The sequence below is a fragment of the Halichoeres trimaculatus genome, unplaced genomic scaffold (assembly GCF_033239565.1).
Source record: "Halichoeres trimaculatus isolate MK-OKI-2021-1 unplaced genomic scaffold, fHalTri1.1 fHalTri1_scaffold_12, whole genome shotgun sequence".
Classification (NCBI taxonomy): Eukaryota; Metazoa; Chordata; class Actinopteri; order Labriformes; family Labridae; genus Halichoeres; species Halichoeres trimaculatus.
Window position 1 is genome coordinate 27,095,719 of NW_027437190.1, and position 14,763 is coordinate 27,110,481.

A 14,763-nucleotide genomic window follows, 5' to 3' on the forward strand; every position below is an offset into this window, starting at 1 on the left:
ACACATCAGGCTGGTTCTTGATGTCAGGAGCCTTTCCATCTCTGAGGCTGATTTTTTTTACCTTCTTCTCCAGCTCAATCATCTTCTGCTTCTTAAGGAGGAGGTCACCAAGGCCATCCTCGTATGGATCGGCCACCAGAGTGTGTCTGTTGTAGGAGCGCAGCTGAGGAGGAAAGGTTATGAAGCTTGATGAAAGCCAAAGACAGAAATCAATCAGTAGCTCTGCTCATATATTAACTAACTCTGGAACGGTCAATACACTTCAGCCTAACGGGAGAGAGGAACTAGCTGGCTCATAATTATAAATCAATGTGAAAAGTGATATTCTCTGAAGTTACACTGCTACAAGACTAATGTCTTCATACAGGCTACATTTGTCTCAAAAAGCAGTGTTACCCTCTGCCGTGTCCTCTGGAGATTACTCCTAAGGATCTTCCTGATCTCCTCCTCTCGGCCTTTAGGCAGCTGGGGCAGAGCTCTCTCTACAGGCTTGGCAGGAGGAGGCTTCTTGGGCTGGATGTTCCTGAGAAAAAAGGGACAACATCGGTACATTTGTCACAAAACACGACAACCAGCAAAATTAAAACTCTCCCCCTTTCCAATATTCCTGTTGTGGTTTGCACTCTAAGCTCTCAGTTTCCCTTTCAGCCACAGCTGAGCAATGATTTCTGAGAAAAGCATCCCTAAAAGCTCACCGCTCACTGCCTGAGTGAGACGCAGCCAGGCACCAGCACAGTGAAGCTTTTAAAAGCTAAAAGCCACATTTTTTCCACACGAGTTGCTGCAGATGATAAACTAAGCTAAGTAAAATGTTGATCACAGGTCAACCAAACATCACCCACAAAAAAGAGTGATAATGTTGCTCCATAACAACTGGACCCAAAAACTAGTTACTGTTTTCATTTCACTTTAAAGGCCTCTGCAAAGCTGTTTTTAGAGCTTGTTTCTACTGCCCCCAGGTGGCCAAAGGGATTAGATATTGTAGATTTAAGGACTTAAGCTTTGACAGTTTGATACTCTGAGTGTGATCTCTGCAGACAGAGAGAGATTTGGATAAGATGACTTACTGCATGGAAACAGTGGAAGGCACAGCAGAAGGCAGCTTGACTCCCCCTCCACTCTCCACCAGCTCAATGGCCTGTTTCATCTCCATCTTGTGGTAGAAAGCGATGAGCTGCGGCTCCTTGGAGCGCTCGCCTGCTATCAGGCACTTCTTTATGTACTTCTTGTTGAAGCGGTTCAGTCTGGGAGGAAGGGAGGAGGATGTTACAGTAGACACACGGCACACAAAGAAAACAAGAGAAAACTCCATCATGGACAAAGAAATCAACATATTTTAACAGTTTTGTGTCAGTTAGCGAAGATTAATCAGTTACCTTTTAGACGAAAAGTTCAAAAATTTCAAAACAACAGTTCCTCTCAGTAATAAAATTAATTTCTGCTCTCAACTGGAACTTCGAAAATGAGGCACTCAGAAAAAATTAGCTCATTTAAGCCCTTTGTACACCAAATGTGCAAATATTTTACGCTATTTTCATTTTCTTGAAACGACTGTTTTTCAATGCAAGCTCTCACACCCTCACAGTTCTTTCGCTGAGAAAATTTGCAGCTTTTATTTTTTCAGACCGATTGATTGTGTTTGTGTCCCACATAGACTGTAAAAGAAATGGACATCATCTTGCTCGGCTCGAAGTGAGGTCACCACAAAAACTGCTCCCTCTGGTGGCTGGCTGCAGTATAAGTCAAAAAAATCAAACTCTCCACTCATTCCAGATAGGTAGTGGTCAAACTTTAAAAAATTAATACACCTCGTACAAATGTTTCTCGTGCCGGATTGTTGTGGTGATTTAAAAATATCATCTGGCTGCCTTGTATTCAAGTCCTCTGTATTCTGAAAAGTTTTCATTAGTTATATGAGGTTAAAAACAAGGTTTTACGTCACGTTTAACAATGATTGACAGCTGCTGTTTTTGCCTATTTTTTCAAGGATAGGAAAATATGTTGGGAGGTAGAGTCAAGAAGTGATTAGACTCTCAAAAGAAACAAAATGATTATTATTTTTGTCATCCGGCTCCACTCAGATTCTCCCAGAATCCCCCAAAATCTACTGGGCGGACTCTGGCTGCACGACTACTGCCAATGGCTGCGCCTGTGACAAAGGTATTTTGGCTTCAAAACTGATAAATGGTAAATGGCGGAGCTATATCTATAAACAGTCCACGGTGTCCCAGCACTTTGTTCTTTACAACAGAAGACACAAAAACTACAAAGATAACGATTACAAAGACACCGCTTAGAGGAGAATAGCTGCAGAGATTGAATACGATGCCTCCAAATTTTTTGCAATCTCGTGTCGTTTATTCACATCGCTGTTGATGTGCAAAAGTCTTGGTAGTGTTGACAACTTTAAATGTCAGAAAACTGGGTAACATACTTGTCTTTCCAGTGGTGGTGTCCATAGTGACCACAAATGTCCTCTATCCCTGTCAGGAGGTGGTCGAGGAACTGTGAGGAAGAAAGCAGGAAGTCACTTTAAAACAGAGACAAACTCAAGATAAAAAAACATCTGGTCTTCTTCTTCTTCTTCTTCTGCAGTGTTTCTGATGCGTTGTATAACAGAATTAGCACGTAATAAAACTGCAGCTTTGGAGGTAAAATGTGGGACGCTTTTATTCTGGAGAAGGAGCTGTAACCAAAGACTTACAGTGTTATTATCTTTAAATACAGGCTCTCTCCAAACACAGAAAAAACCAAACCTATTCTCACAGTTTGGCTTCAAACATTATTACCATCAACAGCAGGTGACAAGCTTCATAATGGAAGTGATGGGAAAAAACAGCCAGCAGCAGCAGCAGCAGTGTGCAGGTGATTGATCGCCCAGTGTTTATTCACAGTGGCAGCACGCCCGCTCAAAGAGGCAGAAAAAACATACTGATGGACTTCTATTTTTCAGACTGCACCAGGCCGCAGGTCGCCCTGCTGTTCTGACTAAGAGTGCAGATGACAGTCTGACAGGCAGCGTTACTATGGGAACAGGTCATTAGGGGGACCACAGAATTTACGTCTGCTTTGTCAGAGGAGACTGATTTATAGAGGCTGAGCGACAGTGTGGGGGCAGGGTGGAGGAGTGCTAACAGTATGAAAAGTTTCTCTGTGGGGTTGATGCTAAAAGGAGGGAGCTGTGTCTTAATCTTAATCTAATTCTGAATTATAGATCTTTCTCCTTTACTGTATGTCTGTTTACACTTCTCTATAAGTTTATTATTCATTATTCAAACGGTGGGTTGCTGCTTCTCCTGACCAGACTTGTTTCTCAAGGGACCTCTGATTCAAATATAATATTGCAGCAGATCAACATTTTTCAGAGAACCTCATTTAATTTTGAGATACTGTCCAAGAGCCTGCAGCTGTTACTGACATATTTAGTTAGCAGTGAAAGTAACATATGAATGCCCGGTGTGTTAACCATTTCTTTTGGTGATCTCTGTAAAAATCAGCCAACAAGTGTGGTCAAACATACCTGTGCCATCAGTACAGGCTTTAGAAATCAACCCTCACCTTTCTCTTAACTGTCTCGTGATATCAGATGATTAGTGGTCCGTTTTCTGCAGAGTTACGTTCTGTGTAAACATCAGCAAACTCTGCTTCTTCTCAAGGTAAACGTTTTTCTTTAGGGGGCAATGTGGGGAAAATATGTCAGAATTTGTTTTATGGGGGGAGATATCAGGATCTGGATCTATCAGTTTTTTTTTTTTCTCATATTCAGACTATTTTGATCTTTAAAGAACATTTTTAACCTGAAACATTTAATTCTTACCCTTCATCTTGAATAATTTTTTATATTCCACTTTCCATTTGTGCATCATTTCATGACTTTAATTTAGTCTTCTATCCTGTAATGTGTTAATTGACTGCTCACATTTTGACATCATGATAAACATGATTAGCTGTAAGAGTTCTTAAGTTTCTGCACATTGTTCAGAGCTTTAGCTTTATACAGGAAGACTTTGTACAGTCCAAATGTAGTTTAGTGAGACGTTAGTAGAAATCTTTGGATTTGTTTGTGCACTTGACAAAAATTCAAACGAGTAATTTCAGTTTCATAATGAATACATTTTTTGATTAAAGCTGGGGCTGTTCAAAAATGGGCCTATGTTGTCATGTTACTCCCGCAACAGTCCTTTAAGGTGATAAAAAATATCTGCAGCATTTTATTACAGGTGGGATTGATATCACACCTTACTGCCGACCAAGATAAATTCAATCACAGCCTCCAAACTGGAGGAGTGACCTGGGAGCACTTTATTTGTAAGAAATAGCCGTCGTACAAATGTGTCCTGAGCCAACTGCTGGCTCTCACTGCTGTTTCACCGTAGAGGACAGACCATTAGGACAGTTTGTTCTTCTAGCCTCCAGCACTGGTGACTTACTGCAAAGCCCAGAAATGGCTCTGTAAGAGTGTGTGTGTGTGTGTGTGTGCATGTGCGTGAGTGTGTGTGTGTGTGTATGTGTCTTTCTGCGCTGTATTGAAAGCTTTTAAAAAATTCAGATACTGCAGGCCATGGCAGTCAATCATGGTTGTCTTTAAGTTTGTTAAACTGTTTGGGAGGGAGGTTTATATAACTTGATGTCTAACCGTGTTACTGTTAAAAAATTGGACAATAAAACTGTCAGTTATTTTTCAATCAGTGGATTGCTGTGACAGCACACTTTTCAGCTTAGGAGATGAAGTATCACCAGACAGCCAGTAGGTGGCGGCAGTGCTCCAAGTTTGACAAACCAAACGACCTCTGAGGCTTTACTGCAAGAGGATCTCACATGTTACATAACCACATCAATTGACAGTCAGATATTTCACTCATTGCCTGTTGTAAAAGTGTCTGTAGCAGTTGGTTGAGAGGAAAAGGTGTGTGTGTACCTGGATGTGGATTTCCTCATTGATTGTGCGTTTGGCTTCCTGTTTCTTCTTCACAGCCAGCAGCTCCACAAGAGGTTTGATGGTCATGCCCTGTAAGAGGGATGAGAGGAGTGAAACATGAGTCAGTGTTTGTCACCTGTTGACTTCCTCATTCACTCATCCTGGGTAAAGAAAAACTGAAACTTGCACTCTTCATTATCTGAAACATCTTTCACACCTCCTGTTTTTTTCTAAATAATTGAGACTATTTAAAGGTAAACCGGGGCTTTTGTGTTTCTGGTTTAACTCACAGAGGTCAAACATTAGCGTCACACTTCCTTTCATGACACATTTTGAAACAGCTGATGAACACACACTGTACGTGTTCACTCATTTCACAACAACCGTGTTGCATTAACTGTAAATCTCGTGCTTGCTTGTGAGGACCAGACCTTTTGGAAAATTACAGAATCAGACTCAAAACACAAAGGAAAACAATTCAGTGTTTCTGTTGTGGCTTTGACAGAGTCTTTGTGAAGGGATGTTCCTGGCAAGAACAAATTCAGCTTCAGGAAAATCCTGATCTGCTTCCGTTATGATGTTGTTTCTAAATATTGGAGTGTTTCCTCACATTCATCTCATGTTGGTTGGCAAACCATGTTGAAATATTTCAGAAATCACAATCAGCCCAAAACCTCTTCAATAATTTTACTTTTCACATTCAAATTTAGGCTTAAACTACACTCAACTGCTGCTTTGTGAAAATCGCCCTTGTGATAAATCACAGTATATATTTTCAAGTCCCTTTTCAACAAGATTAGGAAAAAGATCCCACAACAACCTACTCACTTACTCCAGGAACACACAAGTCAAAGCACTGATCTGATGTTTAACAACAGTCAGATTACAACATTTGTGTGTGTGTATGTGTGTGTTTCTGTCTGTGCTACAAAGCTAAGGAGTATCATTCAGCTCCTTAAAGGGATTACACCCGCCATCTGGTTTACTGTAATAACCTGCAGTGAAGGGAAAAAGATTTCTGCTCTTAAATAGCTCACATCAAACTCATATTGATACCTACATTTAAAAAAAAACACAACAGACACAGTGTCTCCATGTTTAAAATGATCTTAATATCAATATTAAGTGTTAACAATATAAAGTTATGCAGAACATCCAAATCCCACTACAGGTTTATAAGTGCAGCTAAAAACATGTCAGAGTAGAACAAGACATTATTTCATTACATTGTGTTTAGTCGTCCAGTAGTAATGTAATCTCTTAAATCAGTAAGCACAAAGGATCTTTTAGTGCTTGAGAAGACTATTCAGAAATTAAGAACTAATTTTATTCTGGGAATATAAAATAAATCAAAGAATATCATTATTAGCAACAAAACACAGCCCCAGAGAGAGACTCCACTGACTTATTTTACCCCGAAGATGTTGCCTGTACGAGCACGGCACAAAGCATCCTGGAAACACAGTGAGGCTGCGCCACTTTTATAACACTTCTCTCACTCATAGCTTCATTATCATGTACTGAAAGAAAACCGAGGTATCCTGTTGAAGAGGGAGTATCATGCTTACCTAAATTTGAAACAGGATATAAAGAAACAATGCTAGATGTCTGTACATACTGTATTCATATGTTGTAGAAATCCCTGAATCAAAAATTTCTCGAGATTTTTGGGAGAGCTTGACGAGACTAGCTGAAACGATGATGCCATCACAAATGAATCTCCTTATATGGGCCTAAAACACCAAAGTCTTCAAATAGCTCTGCCCCAGACTAGCCTCAAGAGGCCTAGCAAATCAGCGGGAAGGTGGTTTGTGGAGCAGGGAGCCTTAAAGAGACAGCAGCTTAAACAAAGTGTTTCAGACAGAGACTGAAATAAGGGTTCACTGAAACATCAGGGTGAGTAAAAGTAGGAATTTCTTGAGCCATAAATCATGTAACACTACTACAAGGGTACCAAAGGGACAATAGTAAACCAATGAAAAAAAACACAATACCCCCTCTTTAAGTTAACAACCCCTGTGAAGTGTTGGGTTTTATTTAGAATATTGTACATTTAAGATAACAAAGAGCAATCAGAGGGGAAAAGAGTCAGTCACGGGCAGTGAGGCCATCAGTTCTTTAACATTATCGAAGACTGAGCTTAACAACCATGTGGGTAGAAGCCAGAAGGGTGATGTAAGTACTAGGAAGAGTTACACAAATGCTTAGAAACTTCACATTGCTGAATGCGCAGAAAGTCTTCCCATCGAAACACTAATCAAACCTTTTTCCCACTCATCAAACCCAGACTGTGCCCCAGGCCTATAAACTAGGTGGTGGGCGACTTCCATTCTAGATGTTATGGGAATCGTGAGAACTTGGTATAATTTAATTACAGTTCTTACAATAATAAACCACCCCAACGGAAATTTATTTAGTAAACAAGCATATCGAGATATCCAGATCTTTAACTCATCATGATGAACTAAATTGAGGCCATCAATCACAACATAAGTAAGAAAACTGACATGAAACAAAATACCATCCATCTGAAAACTTTATATGAATACAATAGTTGATTTATGAAATTAGTTTTTAATTAGGTGCAAGTGCCAAAGACTTTATCTCTTCATAATAAAAACAAACATGTCTTTTTCACACACTTTCACTGTTCACTGCAGGTGAAAGAGGCCTGCCTCTCCTGCCCTGTCTCCCTCTCAGCACCAGACTGCAGCAGCATGAATAAAACATGTTTCTAATCTAGCCTCTGAGGACAAAAAGAGATGTCTTTGGGGTTGTACTTTAGCCGTTTTCTTTCTGGGTCCAGCTCACTTCCAAGACTCTTCCTGAACTAAGAGATCTGCAACACAGTAACTGTGCAATCACTGCCTGCCTGTCCTTATCTTACCTTCTGTTTTTGTTATCTCCAGACTTCCTCAGAGAGAGGATTCACAAATGTGTTTCTACATAAACTCAATTCATTATTTCCCCTGCGTGTTCTGTGTTTGATGCATGAATTAGCACACCTGTGAGTCTGACTGTCAGTGGACTTCTCAGCTGAAGCTGAAATGACAGTTTGCCGAACCAGTTGGAGCTGTTTACTTTTAAACCCCAAAGGGACAAATACACTAACCACTGAGGAATTACATAATGCTCAACACTGTGTGAGCAGTGGGAACATTATGAAGTCCATTTTATCGAATGGGTTGAATGAAATGGTGCTGTGAGACTATTAATCGGTGTGCATGATGCTTTAAGGAATTTCAAAATGGGGTAATAATCAGCAAAAAGGTGGTTTCTCTTACCTGAACAAAGACAGTGAAGAAGATCACGGTGATGATGGCAGTGAGGAACATCTCTCTCATGGCAAAGTGATCTTTGTCCAGCAGGAAACCAAGGGAGAAGGCGATTGCCCCTCGCAAGCCACCATAGGCGATGATAAACTGGTCCTTGGTTGTCAGCTTGACGATTCGGAACTTGTTGATCATATAAGTCAGACCGACGACACCTGAGGAGGACGATGTAGAGAGAAGGTTGATGTCTGGAATCACCAAACGTCTCCTCTCTATCCTTCCTTGTCATATATGATTAATGTACAAGCTTTAATACAACATAACAAGCTTGAAATCGTAGTTAAACATTAAGCAGAAACAGCAGTGGACTGGAAATAGGAGATTTGTCAATCATTTTAAAGAGTATTATGCAGCAAAGTGGACGCACTGATGCAGAATAACAAACAAGAAAACCAATCACCCTGCCTTTTCTTTGGACTTACAAGCAGGCAATGATGGCCTATAAGTGTTTAAAAGCACTGACATATGTTGTATTTTAATGTCATATGGCCCCTCACTGCAGTCTTGTTTTTATTCTTGCAATTTAATATTCCGTTGTACTAAATGGAAATCAATTTCTGCCCTGGGGACGAAAACAAATTTGGAACACTAGGGCTTGTTTTGGAAAGCAGTTGGCTGTGCTGCAAGAAATATGATTTATGCAAAACAAAACAAACCTGCAAATACTGTGCACTGGCCCTAATTTGGATCTCTTTTTAGAAAGTTCGTAAGAAAGGTGCCACAAGTTGGAACCAAGCCACTTAATTTAACAGCTGTGGGAAAGAGGCGCTCCTAAAACGGCCGTATAACAACAACAACAAACAACACAACTTGGATTGTTTTCCTAAGATCCCTTATCCCTGGGAATCAAGATGTACGTGATCACTGACTTAAACAATGCAGTCATTCATTTTTACTGTCTCTTTCTAAAAACATTAATAACTCCAGAGTGAAAAATTATGGACAGAAGGGCTCGTGACAGCTTGAAGTCAACATGGATATCAATTGCAACGCTCCCTCTTGCATGCTGTTGGCTGTGTGATGAAACATGATGGCAACGTTATCCCCTGTCAGAGGTTCTAGCTCCTCTTTAAAAGAAAAAAAAAGGTCTCAAAGTTCACACAGATATACTCTAGGTGTGAATTTCTCTCACATCAAAGAGCACCAGAATACATTTCTTTCCCTTGAACAGGAGTACTAAGCACTTTGCTTTTTCAAATTACATGTTGGTCTGTAAATTGAATATCTGAGACACTTGGAAAAAATCAGAAGTGAGTGTCACATGCAGTGATATAAGAACTTAACCATTTTTCGAAAACTCTAGTTTAACCTCAAAAACTGATTCCCCCTTGTATAGAGGAGGGTTAAACAACCTCTCAGAAAAAGGAATAAGCAAGAAAAAAGTGCAGAGAAGCTGACCTATGACCCGAGCCACAAGACAGAGGATGACAGTGACGGTGACGAACGTCCAGTTCCAGGCATGAGGGCCGTCCACGGTCGCCACGCCCAGGAAGATGAAGATGAGTGTCTCACTGACGCTGCTCCACATTTTCAGGAAGTACTTGATGGTGGTGTGGGATTTATGGGATATGTTGGCCTCCACGTATGGTTTCATTACTGCACCACATGCTATCAACCTGGACAGAGAGGAAGGAAATGCCTATTTAGCATATTTAATAGGATATTTCTTATTTAGCACACTTCCAAATTACAAGTTCTCTCCATGTTTTGTCAAAAAAGTCAAAAATGCACCTTTGTATGAAATGTTTTTGACTTGATTTTTATGCTTACATAGTGTTTCCCTCTCATCTAGTTCACAACATGTGACACTGAAAAAAAAAGTCTCCATTGTCTGGTGACTACTTCCCTATTTGAGGCTGGTGTCAAGTAGTGGTTTCCTTTAAACACGTGGGACCAGGATTGACCTGTATGTAACCACCTCTCTGTGCATGCTCATATAAGTTTGGCTTTTACAAAGTTTTCACAGAAACGGTGAAAGGAATAATGAATGATATCAAAAAAAGTAATATGACAAATCTTATTTCCGATGTAAGCTGCAAGAGGACAACAACTTGCCTTTGTCCGGTCTTGACTCATAGAGGAGACTCAGTGTTTCATCACCTCCTGTCTGCAACATCAATAACTCGCACCTCCGAGCTGAAAATGGATTTGTATTTTCTGCACGAAGGGCTGATGAGAAACAGCACCTCAGACAACACTGGGGCGTCAATAAATTCAGGTTTGATTTAGGTGCAGTGGGACCAGTATAATTCATTGTATGACTTGTTACAGGGAGAGTAATCTGCTACGTTGCAATGTTGAGTTACTGTCATGAGGAGTGACTGAAATAGATCTGTGCACGGGGAATGTTGGATATAGACCATGACATCTCATCACTGAAGGACGAACTCTATATAAAAAACATGTGAAACACAAGAGGCATCCCTGAAGCAGCTGTAGTGTCCGTCACATAACACAGAGCAGGCATGAAGTGCTACGTTTGTAAAGCCTATATATACATTCATAATGTTTAAATATATTATGCATGAAAATGTTTTTAAAGGATGTCAAAGAAAATACTTGCTGTTTTTTTCATGATTAAAAAGTAATTGTATTAAAATGTAGGTCATATTAAATGTGTGTTTTAGGACATATCAACATAGAAATCTGTGACTAAGAAATGTTGAAAGCTCCACAAATGATCGGTGTTTTCTCTCTGAATGTTAATAAGCATATTCCCTGTTTTTGTCATGCAGCCAGCACGCCATCATCTGCAGCTCTTTGTGTTTATTTCTAATTGGATAAAATTAGCATCCAACTGTTGATTTAATCTCCTTTTTTTCCAAATTCAGATTGAGTGATAATGCAATTTAAAGTCCAGGGTTGAGCCTCCATATTTCAGACAAATAAATCTGTCAATAAACTGCTAAAAATAGAACAAGATCTTCAGGGGACCTGCTGAAATGATGAGGTCATGGTATAAGGATCATCTAACCGGTTTATGACACGTTGGAAGGTTGGAGCTCAAACAGCATGGTCAGGCTGTAGCTCTGTCTCTGACAGGCCTTCAGAGGGCTAGCCAAACTGAGGGAAGTGGAAGCCTTGAAGAGACAGCAGCTAAAACAAAGCTTTCCAGAGAGAAACTGGAAGAGGGGGTTTCTAAAACACCAGTGTGAGAAAACAATAATTTTTTGATCTGTAAATTGTGTAAAGCCACCCCTGGTTGTATCCCTTGTTGTTTTTAAATGTTTGGAAGCTGAAGTCCACAATCAATCACTCATGTAACTTGAGGATCTGAGCTATTCTGCACAAACTGGTGGTGTGAAAGCTCTGATCTGTTAACTCATGAAGCAGCCCCAAGCTAGCTCAAAACCAGAGTAAAAGAAATGTCATTAGCTCAGCAGCCATGAAATAAATATGTGAACAAAATTATCCTCATGGCTGCTCTGAAGGAAAAGTAAAGGATCCTCGTAGCAATTTAAATAGTCCTTAAGATATGAGGTGCTGCAACTCTTGGAACTTAAAATACAGGGACGACATGTAGCATATAAAACACCATTATGGAGTATGAGACCAACTAGTGGCATTAGAGTTTCCCAGCCCTCAAACTTACGCCATGATGCCCGACAGATGGAACATCTCTGCAGACAGGTAAGCCATGTAGCTGTACACGAAGACAAAAAGCGGCTCGATGACACGAGTGTGGGAGGTGAAGCGAGACGTGAAGGCGGACAGGATCCCATATATAGCTCCAACCAGAACACCACCCAACGCAACCACCAGGAAGGAGATGACCCCCAGGAAGCCATCCATCACGGTCACCGTGCCCTGACCTGAATACTCCTCAAAGAGGTGGTACAACACCTAGGAGAGAGGTGGGATAGATATATCTGATTCAGATACAGAAAGAGGTATCTCATGTACAACATAGTGTACAAAAGGAGAATGAAACTTTGATTCTCTAATGTTTTAAAAAGAGGAACACAATAAATGATGGAAGTTCACCAACAACAGATTTGTCTTCTCCAGAGGTCAAACTTTGCATCAATTTTCATTAGTTTCACAGAAGTAGCCTGGCTGCATGTCTTTCACAAACTGGCTGGTGCACTCTGTCAGGGCTGCTCTGCTGGCTCATGTTGTGCAGGGCACACCTTTAATTAACCCTAAGTCTGTCCTGCAGCATTGCAGGTCCAAATACAACCTTGGCCCCTTGCTGAGAGTAACAGGCTGGACAGAAACTCGCTCTCTGTCTTTCTCTTTCTTTCGCTCTATGTCTTTTCCCGTATCAGTGGCAGTATAGAGAAAAAGCTCTGGTGACAGCGCAGTGCCGTCCTGCTCTAGGTCAACGAGCATACAGAATAAGATCATCTTATATTACATTTTCATAGTAAATATTTGGCACAGTGTTGTTTTCGGAAAATGCCGCGCCACCTGAGGCAATGCTAGCTTGAATAGTAACTTTATACTGTGGCTGTTGGAGCAGGCCAGCTAACAGCTGCTGTGCTGAGAGCTGGGGACAATGGTGGTGACAGGAGAGTCAGCAGATCCATGGCTGCTGGTTGACAGCTGAGTCAACCTACTAAATGATAAAAGAACAGTGTTAACTCTTATTGTTTCACTTATTGCATCCATAAAAATAACATCTTAAACTGCTTTTCAATTTTTAAGATGCAGATACCTGTCTACAACATTGGGACGGCATTTCAACCACAGTCACTATATGATCAAGGGTTCTCAATTATTGTTCGATTAATTATCTTATCTACTATTCAAGTTACAGATATGTTAGTTGGTTATGATAAATGCATGCAAATCATCAAACTTGTGTTTTCTCGTGTGATTTTGAATCTTTTTAAGTCATGATTAGGGATGGGTATCGAAGTAGGTACTTTTAAAGGTACCCACCAAATTCCATCTGTAGTACCGAGTACCGATTGACATAAAATCAAACGTTACCATGTTTAGGTACCTAAATGCACCCTTGTGACTCTGAGAGAGTGGAAGAGTAGGCGATTTTCCATACTGGTCATGAACACAGCATTGCAAGTTTATATATTGAAGAATAAAAAAAACTTTCTGCTTTTATTATTTAACAAACACATATCTATTACCACATAACCACACACAAAAGTACCAAAAATTGGTACCATTGAGTACTCGTATCTAGGGATGGGTACCTTTCACATTTGAAACGATACAGTACCGATACCTGGTACCTGGCAATCGGTGCCAGTGCTTAACGGTACCAATTTTCGGTACTTTTTTGTGTTTATGTGGTAAAAATATCAATTTGTTTAATAATTAAATATATATTTTTTTCAACTTAACATATTTATTCTTCAATATATAACCTTGTAGTGCTGTGTTCATGTACAGTCTGGAAAATCTCCTACTCTACCACTCCCTCACAGTCACAAGAATGCGTAAACCTAAACATGGTACCTTTTGATTCTATGTGAACCGGTACCCGATACTTTTGACAGAATTCGGTCGGTACCTATAAAAGTACCTAATTTGGTACCCATCCCTACTCATATCGATTGCCTGGTACCAGGCACTGGTACCTAACCATTTCAAATGTGAAAGGTACCCATCCCTAGTCATGATGGAAGTTTTCTTTTATCTCAGTGGCTAACAGCTTTATAATACCCTGGTGTTTAAATCATGTTACAACCAACACTTTAAAAGTTGCAGGAGAAATTTAATTATTTTTATCATTAAATGGCGTGTGCTGCTGACCTCTTGGCCAGGTTGCCCTTGTAAAAGGGATATTGATCTCAATGGGTCTTTCATCTGGTTAAATAAAGGTTAGGTTCAATGGTTTGAAAACCCAGACCAATACCTAGTCTAGTCTTTAACCAACCTGTCTGTCATATCTGAGCAACAGTGATGATTAAATACGTTGTCACTGAATCAAAACAAAGTCTGATACCCAGCCGCTGTTTCCTGTTTCCTGTTTCTGCTACTCACCACAGTCACTGCATCGTTGAGCAGCGATTCACCAAACACAAGAATGTGCAACAGCTCATTGATGTGGATCTCCTCAAATACAGCCAGCACAGCAACAGGATCTACAGCCGAGATGATGGAGCCGAACAGCAGGCATGGCAGCAGCTCCAGCGAGTGGATTATGTTTGGATTGCCTGGTTGGATCTGACACACGGCATACAGCAGCCCTCCAACGAAGAAGGCGTTCCACAGGGTCCCCACCACGGCAAACATCAGGATGGTGCCCAGGTTCTCCATGAAGGGGCGGATAGGCAGGAAGTAGCCTGCATCCAGGATGATGGGAGGCAGCAGGATGAGGAAGAAGAACTTGGAATTCATCACTGGGGGGACTTTTTCTCCAGCGAGTTTGATGAGGCCACCAACCAGCAGGCCCACTGTGATTAATAGGCAGCTCTCTGGCACAATGCCGGACAGGCGAGGGATCAGATGGAACCCTGGGTAAAAGGATGAAAAACTTAGATTATGTAATCTGTAGAAAAGTTTTCTGGAAATTCACCTGAATGATGTAACTTTTTGTTTTTTTTT

At 40.6% G+C, this 14,763-nt stretch overlaps 1 protein-coding gene across 2 annotated transcripts in view; it reads right to left on the reverse strand.

The window, feature by feature from the left end:
- Positions 1–14,763, reverse strand: part of slc9a1a (solute carrier family 9 member A1a) — a 35,880-nt gene that overhangs the window by 7,896 nt on the left and 13,221 nt on the right. For both annotated transcript variants that reach the window (XM_074682906.1, XM_074682905.1), the window contains exons 2-10: positions 14,200–14,672; positions 11,843–12,093; positions 9,649–9,866; positions 8,203–8,405; positions 4,919–5,008; positions 2,435–2,505; positions 1,068–1,244; positions 397–523; positions 62–163 (exon numbers count right to left, since the gene is read on the reverse strand). In XM_074682906.1, the coding sequence (XP_074539007.1) occupies positions 62–163; positions 397–523; positions 1,068–1,244; positions 2,435–2,505; positions 4,919–5,008; positions 8,203–8,405; positions 9,649–9,866; positions 11,843–12,093; positions 14,200–14,672 (1,712 nt within the window). The remainder of the gene's footprint in view (positions 1–61; positions 164–396; positions 524–1,067; positions 1,245–2,434; positions 2,506–4,918; positions 5,009–8,202; positions 8,406–9,648; positions 9,867–11,842; positions 12,094–14,199; positions 14,673–14,763) is intronic.